Here is a 17,576-nt window from a genome sequence, read left to right as displayed (position 1 = left end):
TGCAGATACTATGCACAGTGCTTATCACTTGCTTTACCCAACATGCTATTGGCTAGTGATCTAATAATTCTCGATTGCGGAGTTAACCCAAGTTTTTGTTAGTATCCGTTCCCCAGATTGAAGGCGACAGAATAAGAAAATGCAACTGATGGCACCTTTGTTTTGGCCAGTCTTGCTGTCCGTAGGTCTCATGATTGATGGTAGTATTTAGCGTAAATCAGACAAAACCATGCTTTTTTTAAAAAATTAAGTTTAGTGCTCAGCCCACATATAATGAACATCATCTTCATGCATGGCAATATAGAAAATGAGCAAAATTTGACCAGTCTGCATTGATTTTTTGTCAGCAAATGCTGAAACACTGACCGAGCACCCGAAATACTGTCAGCATGAAGGTTGGCATGCACCATTTGGCTTTGTATTGCTGAGTACTCATTCAGTCTGAAGGTGTGTGCATATCTTTTTGCAAAAGATAAAAGTAACAAACCAAAAGATCCATGTATACTAGTTGATCTCTTTTGGCATTGCTGCTGGAATTTGTTTATGTATATATTTACTATATTATTTCTGCTGTCGATGGCTTGGTTGTGCCTTGGCGCCCCCACCCCACCCAGGTCCTACCAAACCACAGCCCTGTCCCACCAAGTGCTCTCAAGCTCCAGTGCCCCCTTCTGTCCTCCCCACCCTGCATAAGTGCCCACTACCTGAAGTTTGGCTCCTAATACAACTGCTATGCAAAATGTTGCTTGCAAATAAATATTTGAAATATGCTTCCAGCATTTTTCAATTAAGGTCAGCTGACATCAGGAGTAAACATATTGTTTTGTTGCATTCACAGTGTATTTTTTATAATTGTTGGCTTTAATCAGGAATAAAACTGGACAGGATGTAGAATGTTTTAATGAATACAGGAACAACTTTGGAAATTTCAGGAGAGTTTTAAAGTCTTCATCATACAATCCCCTATCCTATCTGGAGTTTCAGGTCAAGATCTGTAAAGTTGTGTAGTTCAGATTTTAATTGTGCCCTCTGCTGCTGCAGAAGAGATACAAGCAAATAGAAACCACTTCCATCATTTATCCCCTAAATTCAGTTTCTTTTTAAAATGAAAAAATAAACTTTTTTTTGCTGCTTTTTGCATAAAGTATAACTGGAATGCATTCCATTGTGGCTGAGAGGAGTTGTTGGCCTTAATCTGGTCACCACACCAAATGTTTGGAAACCCATTGTAAGCAGAGTTATCCCTTTGGAACCTAACTGACAAAGCACCAGAGTCTCCTAGGAGAAATATCGCTCATTGAACACAGACTCTCTGTGACTCACACAGACCGCACATGAATCCCACCCAGTGTCTCTCGGAAAATCTCTCTCTTACTGAAGAGACTTGCTGAGACTGATTGACGGTAGATGAGGTGAGTACCACATGTAAGAAAAAGCAAAGTACTGCGGATGCTGGAAATCTGCAATAAAAACAAAATGCTGGAAATACTCAGCAAGTCAGGCAGCATCTGTGGAGAAAGAAACAGAGTTAACGTTTCAGTTCGATGACCCTTCGTCAGAACTCACTGAAGCAGTCTAGTACCATAAAACTGATATCAGCAGAACATAGAAGCTGAATAATATAAAAACAGGGCATGTCAGACTCCAATTTTAGAGCTCTCAGGACAGTTGGTGGTCCACAACTCTATGGAGGCCAAGCTTGATCACCTTGAAGTCTGCGAGAAAACCAAATTGTACAAATGCTTGTTGTTTGATATAATTGTATTAGGACATTGTTATTGGGTCTGTAATAAAGCTTGCTGTCATGAACACATTCGTGTCCGAACCTTGTGGAATATTATTGAAAAGGATTAACAACCCTCGGTAGCAGTAATAATATTTTCCAACACCCCACATAGTTTCTTGTGTCACTCATTGGACTGGGAAGAAGTTGTGCGCATACACAAATTCTGTTTTTTTTTTAAAAAGTCTCTGGAAAGCAGAGAACTTAGGCACAGTCGTAAAAATATTGTGAAGGAAGGACTTGAGCTCACAAAGAATCGTTTAAACAACCAATCTCAATTTGAGGTTCCTGATACTAGGATGGACCTTGCAGGGGAAACTTGTTGGAAGCATTTGTGAGATGGCATGGGTAAACATATAAGTATTATGTTAAAAATCTTATATTGAAGGGTATATAGTGGGGGTTGGTGAGGAACCTACATGGCCTCTCAAAGGTGTTTAATTTTCAGTTTATTGCTTTGCTTATACTTGTTCATTCATTGTCTTTTAGTGAACGAAACAACTTTATGAAGGAATTTAGTGTTTTTTGTGCATGAAGTGAATTTTGATTGGTTCAAATGGCCCTTTCACTATAAAACTCCTATTCATTAAAATCAATCTGCAGATAGATTTGGGTTAATTTAGCACAGAAATTGGGCGGGATTAAATATGGGACCTTCCTCGTTTTTATAATTTGGTTTGCTGAATGGAGTACCCTGATAGCTGGCATAATGACAGCTGGTCTTCAATTAATAACTGATAACGGTGTTGACTGAAAATGCAATTTGAGTGAACTATACTTCATTCAGCAACTAGCATTTTACTGTGCAAGTCTCTGAATGCACATCTGACCAGGAAGTTGTAGTAAATTTTCATGACTTAATGGGTTGAGATATTTAATCATATTAATAATATATTCATTCAAAATAACAGCCTTGTAAAACTCAATATTGTGATAAAGTTATCTGTTCCAAGCCTGACCACAAAACATCAAGCTGGCTCAAGTTTCCAGTGAAATTACTCTGTGACATATTAGAATTAGTATTTCTTGATGTCTTTCCTTGATCCAAAAGCTACAAAACACCACCTGTCCTTGGGCTCTTCAGGCTTGCTCCCACGATGAAGCTAAATCCAAGATGTCACAACATTCTGGCTTAGCAAAGTAATCCTGAGGTTTGTTGCATTCTTAGTTTGGGGTGATGACATAACATCATACATGCAGAGTACCTTGTCTTGTATTCTTCCTTTATTAGCCTTTAAGAGAGGGTCAGGTTTGAAATAAGCCTCTGAAGTACTTGTATCTTTTTCTTTGATTTAGTTATCCCGGAGCTTAAAGTCATTCTTTGTTCAAGGTCTCTTGAACACAATGAATGCTGAAGCCAGTATGGGAAATGTTAAGCCAAAGGCACAGAAATTCTAAAAATCCCAATTTCACATTCTTTGTAAAGTGAAGACTTTCAGCACAATGTGATTCTTATTTGTTGCGTTTTTCTTTCGCACTTTAATACTTTGGACTCCAATGTGTTTCAGGTTATATGAGAACATGTGTTTATACACGTTAGAATTCTCATTGTTTTTAATGGAAAAGAAGCAGGATGAGACCAGAAAAAAGGAACAAAGATGGCCTAGCATGGAGAAAATATGATGCTGTTTAAGCATATGCTTTGTGGGAAGTGTTTGCATTCTTCTTGCCACAACTTTTTATGCATTTTTGGCCAGGCATTGGGAGTTGGACGCTTTTCATTATCATGCTGTTTTTATATGCTTGGCTTTGAAGAGAAAAAATGTCATGTGAAATGTATACTCTTATATTGCAGGGATTTTTTTTACAAAACATGATCGCTTTGCTCATTTGTGTCTGAATTGTTTTGCACGTTTACATTGGAACTGTTTTGTGCAATTTCAGGTCACAGATGTGAGTCAGCAAAATATTAGGCATCTTGAGCATAATTAACCTGATGCTTAAATGTGCCCCATTCACTTCACCTGGCAGTGTTTTCATTTCCAACTCCTTTAGAGGGATCTCTCAGCATTGACATTTCTCAGTTAGGGGTAGCTCTGGACTATGTGCTGAATCCATGGAGTACTAACTGAAGGTGCCAGAACTTATTTTCTTCTGTAAAGCATTGCATTTTAGATCTCTGTCTCAGTCCCACATCTATGATATACAATACTTTTGTTTTTGCCTTTGTTATGATTTCTCTGCTGTTTTAATTGTGTTATTTTAGCAATGGAAAATTGAAGTTTGCTAAAGTTCACTTTTAATTTATATATTCCCAAGTTTTGTGCAAAAATATTTCATTTGCAGCCATCTCAAACCTTCAGATAGTCCTTCTCTACTTCAAATGAAACTTGTATACTTAAATTTTTCCTGTTATTTCAAAACGAATCCAGAATATATCAAATACTTCCATTTCCTTTCACTGTATTTTGCAATGTGACTAGTCTGATACTCTGATACTGTGAATAAGGCTATAGATTATGCCATCTATTTAATATAATGTCTCTATGCTATTGTGGTCGACAGAGCCCAATTGAAGTATGAGTTGAAGCAGTTAACAGTCCTTTAATGGAATATGTTTCCTATTCAATGTTGTTTCAGTGCACTTGAGGACATGCTGTGTCCTTCTTAAAATTTAAACAACATTCTTAAAACTCAGAACTCTACTGGGATTAAATGCCTTTTCATGAGTCAATCCAGTGTTATTTTAATAAACTAGCTACTTGGGGTTATTAATAGGAGCAGCTTGTTAACCTTTGTTGTAGAAGCTCTTGTGGTGGCTCAGTAATTTCAGCAAAGCCATGCAGATGAGGAAGGTGAAAAGTTTGATCACTGCTCTATGCTGAGGTCTGATCATGGTAAGTAGCAATACAGTTGGCCTTCATGCAGCCAGGCTAGGGTGAAGGAAATCAGCCAGAGTTCCTGTTCCTGTCCTGGAAGTGTGTATATATATGTGTGTGTATATATATATATATATATATATATATATATATATGTATATGGATGTCAAGTAAGGACAGACTCAGCACCCCCCCCCCTCCCGTCAAAAAGCTTGCAGACATTCACTGCCACAGTTCAACATCAATAATGGACACTTAGATGACCTAGTGGAGGACAGCTGGCATCCATAAAACCACATCACAAGAAAGAGTCAATGCCTTTAGGAGAAGAGAGAATTGGCAAAAAAGAAAACCTTTTATTCCAGATTTCTAGTTAACACTTTGTTATTTAATTATCTCCAAACTGGACTTAAGTTTTGGTCTACCTGAAAGTTTTTTATAAATCACTAGTGGATCTCTTGTACTATTTTGAACAGGTAATCTTGGATCTGGAGCATAGCTGTTACATTTGGCTGCTTACTATGTCCCTCTGGCCACTGCGCTACATAGGCATATTCAGATAGTTGTAGCTACTAATAAGCTGCTACGGTCACTCAGAGGGTTGTAATAATTGCTTTTAAATTTCAGGGTGCTAGTCCATGACTGGCTTTCTTTAAAATCGTTTCTCTTGCATCTCTAACCAAGTATAACATCTGGTATGTGATGGCTTCACCCTAGATGTAAGACTTTTATAGATACTAGTGGATCTCATGGTAAATTGAATGATACATGTTTAATAATGACAGGCACATTATTCCACATATTGCACAATATATTATTATGCTACTGAGGTGCAGCTTTGTTTAAAGTAGCCTGTCCCTTTGAGGCCACAAAGTCTATTTGCTGCAAATAAACACAACCTGTGATCACTCAGAGTTCAATTGTTTGGAAAGGGAATTTTGCAGATTGGAATGTGCTTTACAGTTTCTGGTTGTAGCTGAGAAGCACCGTGCATTTTAAGATTGTTTTGTATCTGTACCAAAATGTGACATCTGCATGAAAAGAATATATTACTAGCAGACATCTTATGACATTGCTCATGGTAAGTTTAATAAGAACAGGACTGTTATATCATGTAAATAACGTATTTTTCTGTTGCTAATGTGGATCTTAAAGGCCGCAAATTCTGATTGGTAAATAGTGGAACCTCAGGTTGCAGGATGAGGTCACTCAAAGTTTAATTGCTCTTCAAACTGCAATTTGTAATTATGGATAAAATATCATATGCTACAGACATTCTGACTTCTGTGTTAATATGGTATTTTAGGTTGGTAGGAAAGTTTCTCTGTACGTTGTGCGTGACTGATTTTCTATTTGATATGAGTCAATCAGCTGCAAGAAATTTGCCTATAATTAAAATAGGAAGTGTAAATAACAGGCAGGAAGGTGTACACATGAAACATTTTTATTAAAGATAAGGTCGATACTGTATAGGTAGTTATACCATTGGCTCAGCGAGTTATAACCTACCCAGAAGCACAAAATTGCTTTGAAGATAAGGGTAGAGACAAAAATCTTAATATCCTTATGGCAAGTTGGTAATTCGAAAGCTTGCAACTATTTAAGAAAAATGTAACTATCTGGTAGCCCTACATTTAAGAGTTGATGAAATTAGCAAGATTTAGTAATCAAAATCTTATTTCTAATAAATGTAAAACTTATAATATCACTGCAGTTTGTTCCATTCAAAATATTACTAATAGTTGGCTCATAGCCCAGCAGTCCATGCAAACTTGACTGGCATCACATTCTGGCATCTTTACTATGTGTCTGGAATATATTATGGTCACGTTTTCAGAATGCTAATATTTTCAGCTTTTTAACTTAGGAAAGCACAGGCATTTTGGGTCCATTGGAATTTTAGCCCAGAGGATCATTTTTAGCTTGCTTGGGCCACAGACATTTTAACTGTTTAACTACTGATTGACTATGATGTTAGCTGGCGCTTATATATTTTGATTAACTTCAGTTAAAAGCTACCTAATTTATTTTGTTTGAAATGCACTCAAAAAAATTATGCTTTATGTAATCTGCTTGCTACATTAATCCTCCACTTTCAGACTATCCTCAATCAGTAGAGTTGAATAGATCACCCAGTGTTGTCCAATAGATGGTGGGAATGATAGTTGAACTCCCCCAGCCCACAAAACTAATGCACACTTGACTGATGTGGGAAGGGCTGTCTGGCCAAAATTGTAAGTCACCTCCTGGGGAACTCAAGTGAAGGTGTTGGTCAAAAAGAGAACTGTCCTTAGACTGAGTCCACTCAATGTCTACATTGCTAGAGCTTCCTGGCTACCCTAGTGCTGCATTAGGGTTTATGAACATGAGAAAATCCAGGAAAACAAAAGGCTATTTTCTGCTCACGATGCCTACTCCATCCAGATTTCTTGTATGATTATTCTGTCATGGACTTCCCTGCAACCCATCTATTGACCCACCACTTTAGAGACACTAGTGGCTCAGAATTTCCTGGAAGTTACTTATGTTATTACATATGTCATATTAAATGTGATTTGTTGCATTCAAGTAATTAAATCAATCTTGCAACAAATAAAGTTTTAGTTAAAAATTAATTTGGTGTTGACAGGTAAAATGTGCTTGGCATTTACAGTTAACATGATAAATCACAGCCTGATTATAGACTTCACCTGCTTCTGATGACTCAGCTGTCAGTGCTATATCATAAACCTTTTGATACTTTGCAGGTCTTTTCTCTGTCATTCATTTTGAGACTAATATCTTCACATTCAAGCTGTGTCTTATTCTTACCAGTATCCTATTTAAACAGTATCCTATTCCACATCGTTCACCTGAGGAAGGAGGTAGCCTCCGAAAGCTTGTGAATTTAAAATAAAATTGCTGGACTATAACTTGGTGTTGTAAAATTGTTTACTATTTAAACAGGGTAGAATACATTATTGATGGGTGCATATTTACCTGCTGAGAAAAACGACATAATTTACCATGGGAACAATTTCAAAAAATATTTATGCAGTTGCTGATTTGGATAATATCTGCACTTTTCAGTTATGTATAGCTTAACTTCTACCACTCTTAACAGTGTGGAAATCTGCTGCCCTCTAATGGAAAAATAAAATAACATCTACTTGGTTATTTATACCGAATTTATTCTAGCAGTATTGAGTTTTAGGACCTATAACTGTAGAACTAAATGCATCATCTGTTTTCTGTTATTAATAAAAAAAAATTAGGTGTTCAATAGTGTGGTTTATGGCAATTTACAGAGAACTGACATACGTGAGCATTCTAGCTGTAACTCAATCCATAATCCAGCAGAGAAAGGAAAGGAGCCATTAAACATCTTTTCTAAGATTTACTACTTAAAAATGGCAGTCTAAAATAATTAAGCTTAAATTCATTTAAGTCTTCATAACCGATTTGTGACGTAATGGCAAAAATGCAGTATTCATCAAGAGTAGACATTTTGGCACATAATGGCTATTTCTTTCAATTTAAAATGCCTTTTAAGCTATGAGGCAGAAACAAAATTGAACTATTTGTAATTCGACAAATATGAAATGATAGCTTCTATTTAACTATATGCTATGCATAGGCTGTCCAAGAGCAAATGTTATGCAGATGCCGGATAAATATTATGTACTCATTTGAACAATTTTTTTTTTGGTTGCTTCAGAAATTGGCAACAGGAGTCAACCAGTTTGCCTACACATGTGTACAAGACCATCATGTCTGGGCTAACCAACAGTTTTGGGAAGCTACGTTCTACAATGATGTGCAGAATCAAATCCGAGCACTCTACCTCACCTCCAGAAATGAACATTTTCTATCCAATTTCAAGCAAAAGGTAATTCTAGACATTACTTGACTTGCTTATCTTTACATTTTGTCCAACCAAAAAGAATTTTCTGACCAGAGTTAATGGAAAAATGTGTCTTGTTTCTTCAGATATTGAAGACTTCTCTGGATCCTGCTGATATTCAGTTTCACTAATTTTTACAGATTAATGCTAGTTTAATGGGGCTGGTAACTCTAATGATAAGTATTTATCCTTGAGGCTCCCTCTAGCCCAGGTTTATTTTTAAATCTCAGAATTTTTCATCAGCCGTATCCCAGTTCATGCATTTGCAGTACTAATGAATGAAACAATGCATTGGGGTCATGTGGAACAAAGGCAAGGTCCTCTTTCATGGATGTTGGGACCAAGTTGCATTCTCTTTAGTGTTTCTTCCTATTCCCCCCACCAACATTATTATTTTTGTTTTTTTACTTGTTCTCGGAATGTAGGCGATGCTAGCAAGTCTGCATTTATTGCCGATTCCAAGTTGCCATGAGAAGGTGGTGATGAGCCTTTTCTTTGAACCACAGCAGTCCTTATGCTGATGGTGCTCCCACGATGGTGTTAGGTAGGGAATTCTATGATATTTAATAGTGACAATGAAGGAATGGCAATTTATGTCCAAGTCAAGATAGTGAGCGACTTGAAGGAGAACTTGCAAGTGACTGAGTTCCCACGACATTGCTGCTCTTGTCCTTCACAGTTGTAGAGATCACAGGGGAGGGGGTACTGTCGAAATAACCTTGGTGAGTTGCTGCAGTGCATCCTGTATATTACAGATACTGTAGCCATAGTGCACTGATGGTGGATGGGGTGGATATTGAATCCAGAGGCAGGAGCTCCGATCAAGTGAGCTGCCCTGTCCCAGATGATACTGAGCTTCTTGAGTGTTGCGGCTACACCCATCCAGGCAAGTGATGATGAGTATTCCATCACGCTCCTGACTGGAGCCTGGTGGAGAGGCTTTAAGGAGTCAGGAGGTGAGCCACTGATCACAAACTAGACAACCTGCTTTTGTAGCTCCGGTGTTGGTATGGCTGGTCCAGCTCAACTCAAGTATCAGCCAAATATTAGTTTACTCTTATTCCATAATCAACCTAAAAAAAGGACAGTATGGAGTGGATTTGCTACAAGGTGACTCGACACTGGGCGTATTACTACAGTGCATCCACTCCATTTGGCACTGCTGCCAAAGCTCTCTGCAAACAAAGATATTTAAAAGTAACCAATAACATGGGAGGTGCTATAGGTATGAGCACATACAGTTATCTTCTTATTTAATACACTGGACTCCTCTTGTTCTTGTTTAAGATTTAATAGCAAGCTTCCTCGATGTCTTGATTGATAAAACAAATGTATAACTGAAACAGACTGGAAGGTTTCCAGGTTCAAATGGCAGTAGGAGTTCTGCTATTGGTCTCAGCATCTCTTGACTAGGGAGGGGAAAAAACAGTCAGGGTTCCCAACCTGATGTTGTCCAGTTACCTCTGCTGGGAAGGATGCGTGTGTGAGCATTGGGTGAGGCTGGGTATGGCTCAGATGTGATGCCCCCAGAGGGAATGGCCTGTCACTACTCACTGTCTTAGCTCACTTGACTCAATAATGGCCATTTGAGTAAAGTATCAGAGGACGACTGGCATCCAAAGCACCTTCAGGAGAAGAGGAGGGGAGAAAAGAGGAGTATTGTGACAAAAAGTATCACCAGCAGAATACTCAAGTATGCTTTTGTCTTCTCAGGGAAATATTCAAAATGGACCTGCAATTACATTATTGTGAAATGAATCCAATCATATTTTGCATTGACTAGTACTGCACTGCATTGATATGTTGATTAGTTGCCTATATGTAAGGAGCTTTGAACACTTGCATTTGATATTTGTGACAGGTAAGTGATGGTGTCTAAACCCACTGATGAAGGATGAGTGAGGTACCAGAGAAAAACCAATGCCAAGGAGCTGCACTGCGGCAGGAGTTAGCATAGTCAGAAGAGGAGAAAGGGGAAAATTTGGCAAACAAAAATAGCAACTGTTAAGATTGTATTACAGAATGGCTTTGTTTTTAAGTAAAGGGAGATGCATGATGTAAGTGTCTAAAGGCTGAAAAGGGAATTGGAATCTGTTGTGAGGATGTGGGGAGGTGATGATGTTGGGTTTTCAGAAAAAAAGAATAAACAGAAAGCCAGTATATAAGAAAATGTAAATTTATAAGGGCAAAAATCAAAAAAACTGCAGATACTGGAAATCTGAAACAAAAACAGAAAATACTGGAAACACTCAGCAGGTCAGGCAGCATCTGTAGAGACAACCGACAATTTAACATTTCAGGTGCAGATCCTTTGTCAAAACAAATAGTCTCACTCGAAATGTCAACTTATCTGTTCTCTCTACAATTGATGTGGAGTTTCTGTCAGACACTAGTTACCATAATACCTGCTACATAAATCACATTTTACATTGCTTCTCTAATTTACGGTTGCTATCGTGGTTAGAATCCGAAGAAGTCATTTCCCTACATATAAAAAAAATGTACGAAAGTACAACTTGATGAATGTATAAGTTCTATTTCACAATAATATAATCACATGCATCATAGTGCAAAATAAACCAAAATTAAAAATGAATACATTCGTTTTAAACAGCAACGGAAAGCTTAATGAAGAATTAAAATGTTAGCTAGCATTCATTAGATAATTGAAGTGTGCATTGTGAAATCACTCGAGTTAAAAGGACCATGATCCATCGCTCACTATCAAAAATGCACTGACATTTAATAATTCAATCAACTGCAAATTTAAATTTTCAAATGGATCATTTAAATTATAATACCAGCCTTGGTGGTAAATACAAGGAACTGTATTTCCCAGTGTCTAACCAAGATAAAGCTTTGAATCACTTCAGTTTAACTGAAGTGATTTATTTATATTTGTGACAATCATTATTTTTAACTTCTAGATTTCTTGTTTCTTGAAATACATGTCTGGTAAATCTCTTCAGTGTTGTATGCTATTTATTATAAACAGTAACAAGTAAAAATAGGCAGTATCATATTTGTGAGGTTCTGCTTATTTTCATAATATTTATGGACATATTCATAAATATGATCATAACAGGGTTTATGATATAATTTGAACCTCCTAAATGTATTGCTCCCTTCTAATATACAAAAATTTGCTACTTCTCTGACATTCACATGGAATAGCTTGTTTCATTGAGAGTTAAATAATGCAGAAGTGCTTCAGTACGAGTCATGTGGTACAGGCCTGGGTACTTTCTGTCAAGGAACGTGCTTTTTGATTTTTGTAGAAAAAGTGAGTATATATTCCAAACTATCACACACATAGGAGAAGTGTTTCTAGGCAGTCATACATCTTGTGATTCATATTATATTGATAAATCTCTGTTGCGGTTTAGCATATCATGTTCACCCTTTTGATATTTTACTGCCTTGTAACACACTCCAAGCAATGTGATGCTCTGGCTGTCGCTCATCCTATGTGTCTTATCCTATGCAAACAGCATACATGAAAAAACCTGGAAGAAAGAAGAATTCGGCATCCAGCTGCTGAACTCTGTTCTGTTTATTTTAGGATAAAGATCCAATACCACCAGAGCATGAGAAAACAGTTATGGACATCGCAGCAGAGCAGCTGCGTTTATGGCCAACACTCCACAAAGAGAAACAGCAGGAGCTGGAGAAGGGAGAGGAAAACACTGTGTTTAGCCAAGCCATTCATTATGCCCAACTCATGGTCTACCTGCTGGTTCCTTTGGACACCAGCAAAAACAAGCTACTGCGAAATACCACAACAGGAGACTGGGAAAGTGGGAGCAATAGCTTTGTCACCAACAGGTTTGTATGAAGTCATGTTTAAAAATTTGCAATTCCTAATTTATTTTTTTCATAAAATTAGTTATATATGGTTTTATACAAAACTTTTGAGCTCTGAACAATGCTGAAGAGTAGAATGCAATTAGTGTTTGTAATAAGAACGTTGTTTAATACTTCTGTACAATTTTACAAATCTTGCTTAAATTCATAGGCTACTACAGCTGTATTAAAAACAGAAAATACCTTTTAAGATGTTATGAGCAGAAGATGCACGTACAGTATTTTGAAAACTGAAGGGTATTTTCTGGCAGAGTTAAATAAAAATCCTGGAAAATTGATTTCCTCTTTGGTTGCCTGAAGTAGACTGTTTAACTGTCACAGTCAAACCTCAGCTGCAGACTTTGCTGTGCTACAGGTTAGCTGTAAGTTCATAGAAAGTGGAAACACTTATGCTAATACAACATACGCAATAAGCTTAAAGTTAAATCTTGATCCTTTAAGCCCACACATGATGTTACAATACAAAGGCCCTCCAAGTTTTATTTTTAATATAATGCATATTTTGAAAATCACATGGTCATTTAGGCTTATATTTAACCTTAAGTCACCTACCTACTCTAGAGTTATTTGAAAAAGTAATATATGGCTTTACACACTAATATTCCCTAAAGATAAACTTGCTGTTAGCCCATCATTCTGTTCTAAGCGCTTGATTATTGATTCTCCCAGACTTACTAGTTGAGGTGGTTTAATTTAAAATGTTTACTTTTTTTCTCCTCTGCCACAGAATTAAGTATTATTCATGTTTGCACGTGATTGAAGTTATGAAACTCTGTAAATCAGTAAATGTGGATCAGAATTAATGATAGGTTTCCTATTGCACTTGTTTTGACCTATAATTGTGCAATTTTGCATTTTGCACTCATGTTTGAGGGTATTACTGCTAAAATGTTTCAGCTTGTTATCTCAACATGTTCCATACATTAAGGTAACATTTTAGCAAAAGGTCAGCAGTTGGAATGATAGAGTTAACAGTTGTCCAGAACTATTTGAAATGTTTGAGTTGTGTTGGGTTGGATTGAACTCTCTTTCCCAAAGTTGAAAGGTGAAGTTGAAAATCACTGGGCCATCTTGTCCCCTGCATCTCACCTTCCTGAGAGAGGAAGAAATGCAGTTGTTTGCAAAGTATTCTTCCACTACATTGTACAACTTGTTTTTGTTGGCGTGCAAACCATGACCAAGATTAAATTGGAATGTCGTGCATAATCTGTATGAACTTGATGAGTTTTTGAAGGTTAAAGTTTGATCGTGTCAACTTTTTCAGTCTGGTTACGATGCTGGTAGGGGAATTCATCAGTGCTTGCTTCTGGAACTAGCCCGTGGAGTTTGCAAGTCATCAACAGGTTCTAACAGTTATTTTAGTTTGTATCATTACCATTCAACTTTGCAGCATTCAAATACAACCTTATATATCCAATAATGAACAACTAGATCACATAAAACAACTTCATAGCTTGAACATCAGTAGCCAATAAATGATAAATCACTATGCTGTTGTAGTATGCACACTTGCATTGGTCAAATAAACTATGTATATACGTTTATATAAAGGATGTTGCAGCAACATTCGTTATCTCAACAATTGTTGAATAATTACAAATTGAGAACTGTTACATAAAAAAATGAAAACCTGAGGCATGATTGAAACCAGCTGTATTTTCCATTTTTTAATGACAAACACTGTAAACCTCCGAGAAAACACATCTTCAAGTCAAAAATTAGCAAGTAAAGTCTCCAAATAAAATCCTTATCTATAACAAAAAAATAAAGATAATTGGTTTTTCAGGTGCATAGTTTGCAATGCATCACCACAGACTCATTAGTATTTTTTCAGCAATACTAAATAGCGTACTTTCATTAGGAAATGTTTTCATTGGAAACCTGAGGGAATGGTCATATATTTGGAAAAAATACTAATATACTTAAAAATTGCTGAATTTCTCAGCACTTGTTGCATGGTGCTACCTGTTGAAACGCTGAGAACTTAGTGCATTTTAAGCCCGTTCATTTTGTCTTTGCATTGTTCTCAAACATGGTAATGTAAAAGCAAATGCTATCTGAATTAATTTATTCATCGCCATGATAATTAATACCTTTCTCGAGTGAAGAAATTTGATGGGGCTTCATTTTCACATTTTGTGACATTGTTGATGTCATTGTAGCAAAATTACTGTTGACAGCACAGATTAATGGGACAAATTTTTCTGGCTGTAAAATGAATGTACACGACCTAAACTTTTCTCATAAGGCTTTCAGAATTGACACTCAAGGTTAAAGGTCAGTCATATCAACTTTTCCAGTCTGGTTACGATGCTGAATTCATTAATGCTTGCTTTTGGAACTGTCCTGTAATTCCAACAGTCTGAGCTGGATCCAGACAGGATCCTTGAGGTTAAAGGACACTGCCCCCAATCCCTTTTTGATGGCCATCTTTGATTTTTATTAAGTGGTCTGAGATTTTCTACTTGATGACTTGCAGGTGATGTTGTGGAAATAACCTATTATTCTGCCGCCTGCAAGTAGAATAAGCCTCTTTTGAAAAAATCTTTAGGATAAACAAATTGTACCACATGTGATTACAGTGCACAACAAAATGAGAGATTTGCATTCAAGTACCCAGAGAATGAGGTACAGATCTCCTCTGTGGCATCAGGGCAGTACTGAACAAGAGTGCAGTGGGAGAGAAAATCCATGGAAGATACCATTGTATGCACCTTTTCTGCACCTCTTTTAGTTGGTGTCACTGGCATTGCAGCAGCCATGGGGATAACTGTTTTGTTCACTTATCTATTCTCGGAGTCACAAGTGTATGACTCCAGATGATACACAGGGAAATAACATATTTTGAATAATGAAGAATATTTCTCTGTTCAAAGTTTTTAGTTGAAAGTATAGTTTGTAATATTGCTACAGTCTCTACACAGTTGATGAAGCTTTTTCTGTTCCTTTTTTCAGCATCGCTGGCAGTGTTGCTGAGAGTTACGACACCGAAAGTGGGTTTGAGGATGCAGAGAACAATGATGTTGCCAACTCAGTCATTCGCTTTATTACCAGGTTTATTGACAAAGTCTGCACTGAGAGTGGGGTCACACAGGACCACATCAAAAATCTACACTGCATGATACCAGGTTAGAATAGAAACATAGAAAATAGGAGCAGGTGTAGGCCATTTGGCCCTTCGAGCCTGCTCCGCCATTCAATATGATCATGGCTGATCCTCTATCTCAATACCATATTCCCGCTCTCTCCCCATTCCCCTTGATGCCTTTTGTGTCTAGAAATCTATCTAGCTCCTTCTTAAATATATTCAGTGAGTATTAATATTCAGTGAGTATCAATGCTATCTGCAGAAAACCAGGAATCATGGGGAGGAGGTGAGAAGATAATTTACCTTTTCCACCTGATTCCCAAAGGCAGGTTTCTGATTCTCATTTAGTTTTCAAATGTTTTATAGCTGGTTATGAAGGATTATTTCCTTAATATCAGTGTGAAGTACAGATTTCTTATTGCTCATTAGAATTAGATGTTTGGGGACTTAGTCTTCAGCCTCATATGCAACATGGCAAATTAAACCATTGTAGAAGATACAGAGACATCTGTTATGGTCATTCATTTATTTTCTGAGTCACAGATTAGTGTGGGAAAATTTTGTGGTAGGAGTGAGTTAATTGTAACAGAAATTAACAGTGACCTACATCTAACCAAGCAAAGCTCTTGAACTTAAGATGTGGTTAGTTCATGTCTTTATAAAAGGACATAATCCAGTGTGTAAAATGTGCATCATTTATTTGGATCTATTCAGGCTTTGTACCTCTTTCCACTTTGCAATTGTCAAATAGTTAAACTTTTTATCTTAGCATCATTGTAATTAGATAAATCTACTCAATTCTGCTTTGTATGAAGAGAAAAATGCACATGCTATACTGGCAAAGCACCCAAAGGAAAATCGGTATGAGGTAGAAATGTGCTTCCTTATATTCAATGGTTAAACCTTTGAAAACAGTACATATTTTCTGTACTGTTTCCTTTTTGTGTTGTAACTTTATTTAGATTATCATTTTCCATTATAATTCACATTTAAGTAATGGATCTTTTCTGTTTCTGCTCAACTGAGATCCCCCGAGCTTTCTCGATAAAGACTTCCAATATATCACATTTTTTGTAAACATGAATCTGATACATTTAGGAGTTGCAATAAATCTTAGTTATCAACATTTCTAACTACCTTCTCTCATTGTATAAAGTAAACTCCACAATATCCATACCTGAGTGGATTAAGTTTGCTTTTTGGCAGCAAAATGAGGTTGTATACATTGGCTTTCTGCTATAAAATCAATCCCCCCTCCCCCCACCCCCGAATACCATTGCACTTTTAGCTGTTCTGCCCGCCAGGCCCCAAGTGACCTTATTTGCATATATTATAATAAGGGCCAGTGGCTCTGTAGCACCAAGTTTCTTGCATTTACGTGTTTATGTGAAGATTCCAAAAAGTTGGTGTGAGGCAAAAGTCTTTGCCCTTCTTAAACATGGGAAACCATCAATTGATACCACCAGATATTGCCCATTTTCACTCCTCTCCACAACACACAAGTTAATGGAGAGGGTTTTACTGGTCCCTCTCACCCCTATCTTTGAGGCTGTCGTGCCAAAAGAACAGGCTAATTTCACATCAGGATAAAGTTGCTGCAACCAATTTCCCGTCTTTTGCGAGTTACATTGAGGCTGGCTTCCAGCGCAATCTGAAAACCAGAACCGCGCTGATAGACATATCCACTGCCTATGACATGGTATGGAGATATGGGTTGTTGCTCAAAACATCAAGGATCATCAAATGCTGTAGCACTATGAGACTCCTGGACACCATGTTGAGCAATCATAGATACCGTGTCCTTTTGAATGAGCAGATCAGTAGAACACATACCCTCAATGATTGTCTACCAGAAGGATCTGTGCTGGCTCCTTCACTATTCAACATCTACATTAGTACCTGGCACAAATGTGCAAAAGTTAATTGATGCTGGGAACATTACCCTGGCAACTCAAGGTAAAGACCTCACCACCATAGGCGAGACCTTGTCTATCGACCTGACGTTAATAGCGGAATACTTTCAATACTGGCAGCTCCGCCCCAACATCTCCAAAACTGTGGTAGAGACTTCACCTAAACAACAAAGTCGGCAAGGAACTACTTAATGCCACCTTTGCGGCCAATGGGTGTGAAATAAGC

General features: G+C 37.3%; 1 protein-coding gene across 2 annotated transcripts in view; it reads left to right on the top strand.

The window, feature by feature from the left end:
- The window catches only part of sbf2 (SET binding factor 2), a 571,743-nt gene that overhangs the window by 448,303 nt on the left and 105,864 nt on the right, over nt 1-17,576 (top strand). For both annotated transcript variants that reach the window (XM_067993979.1, XM_067993978.1), the window contains exons 18-20: nt 8,300-8,470; nt 12,048-12,310; nt 15,305-15,477. In XM_067993979.1, coding sequence (XP_067850080.1) covers nt 8,300-8,470; nt 12,048-12,310; nt 15,305-15,477 — 607 coding nt within the window. The remainder of the gene's footprint in view (nt 1-8,299; nt 8,471-12,047; nt 12,311-15,304; nt 15,478-17,576) is intronic.

Source organism: Heptranchias perlo, chromosome 12 (assembly GCF_035084215.1).
Source record: "Heptranchias perlo isolate sHepPer1 chromosome 12, sHepPer1.hap1, whole genome shotgun sequence".
NCBI lineage: Eukaryota > Metazoa > Chordata > Chondrichthyes > Hexanchiformes > Hexanchidae > Heptranchias > Heptranchias perlo.
The sequence above is the reverse complement of the archived record's forward strand: the minus strand, read 5'-3'. Positions and strand labels throughout refer to the sequence as shown.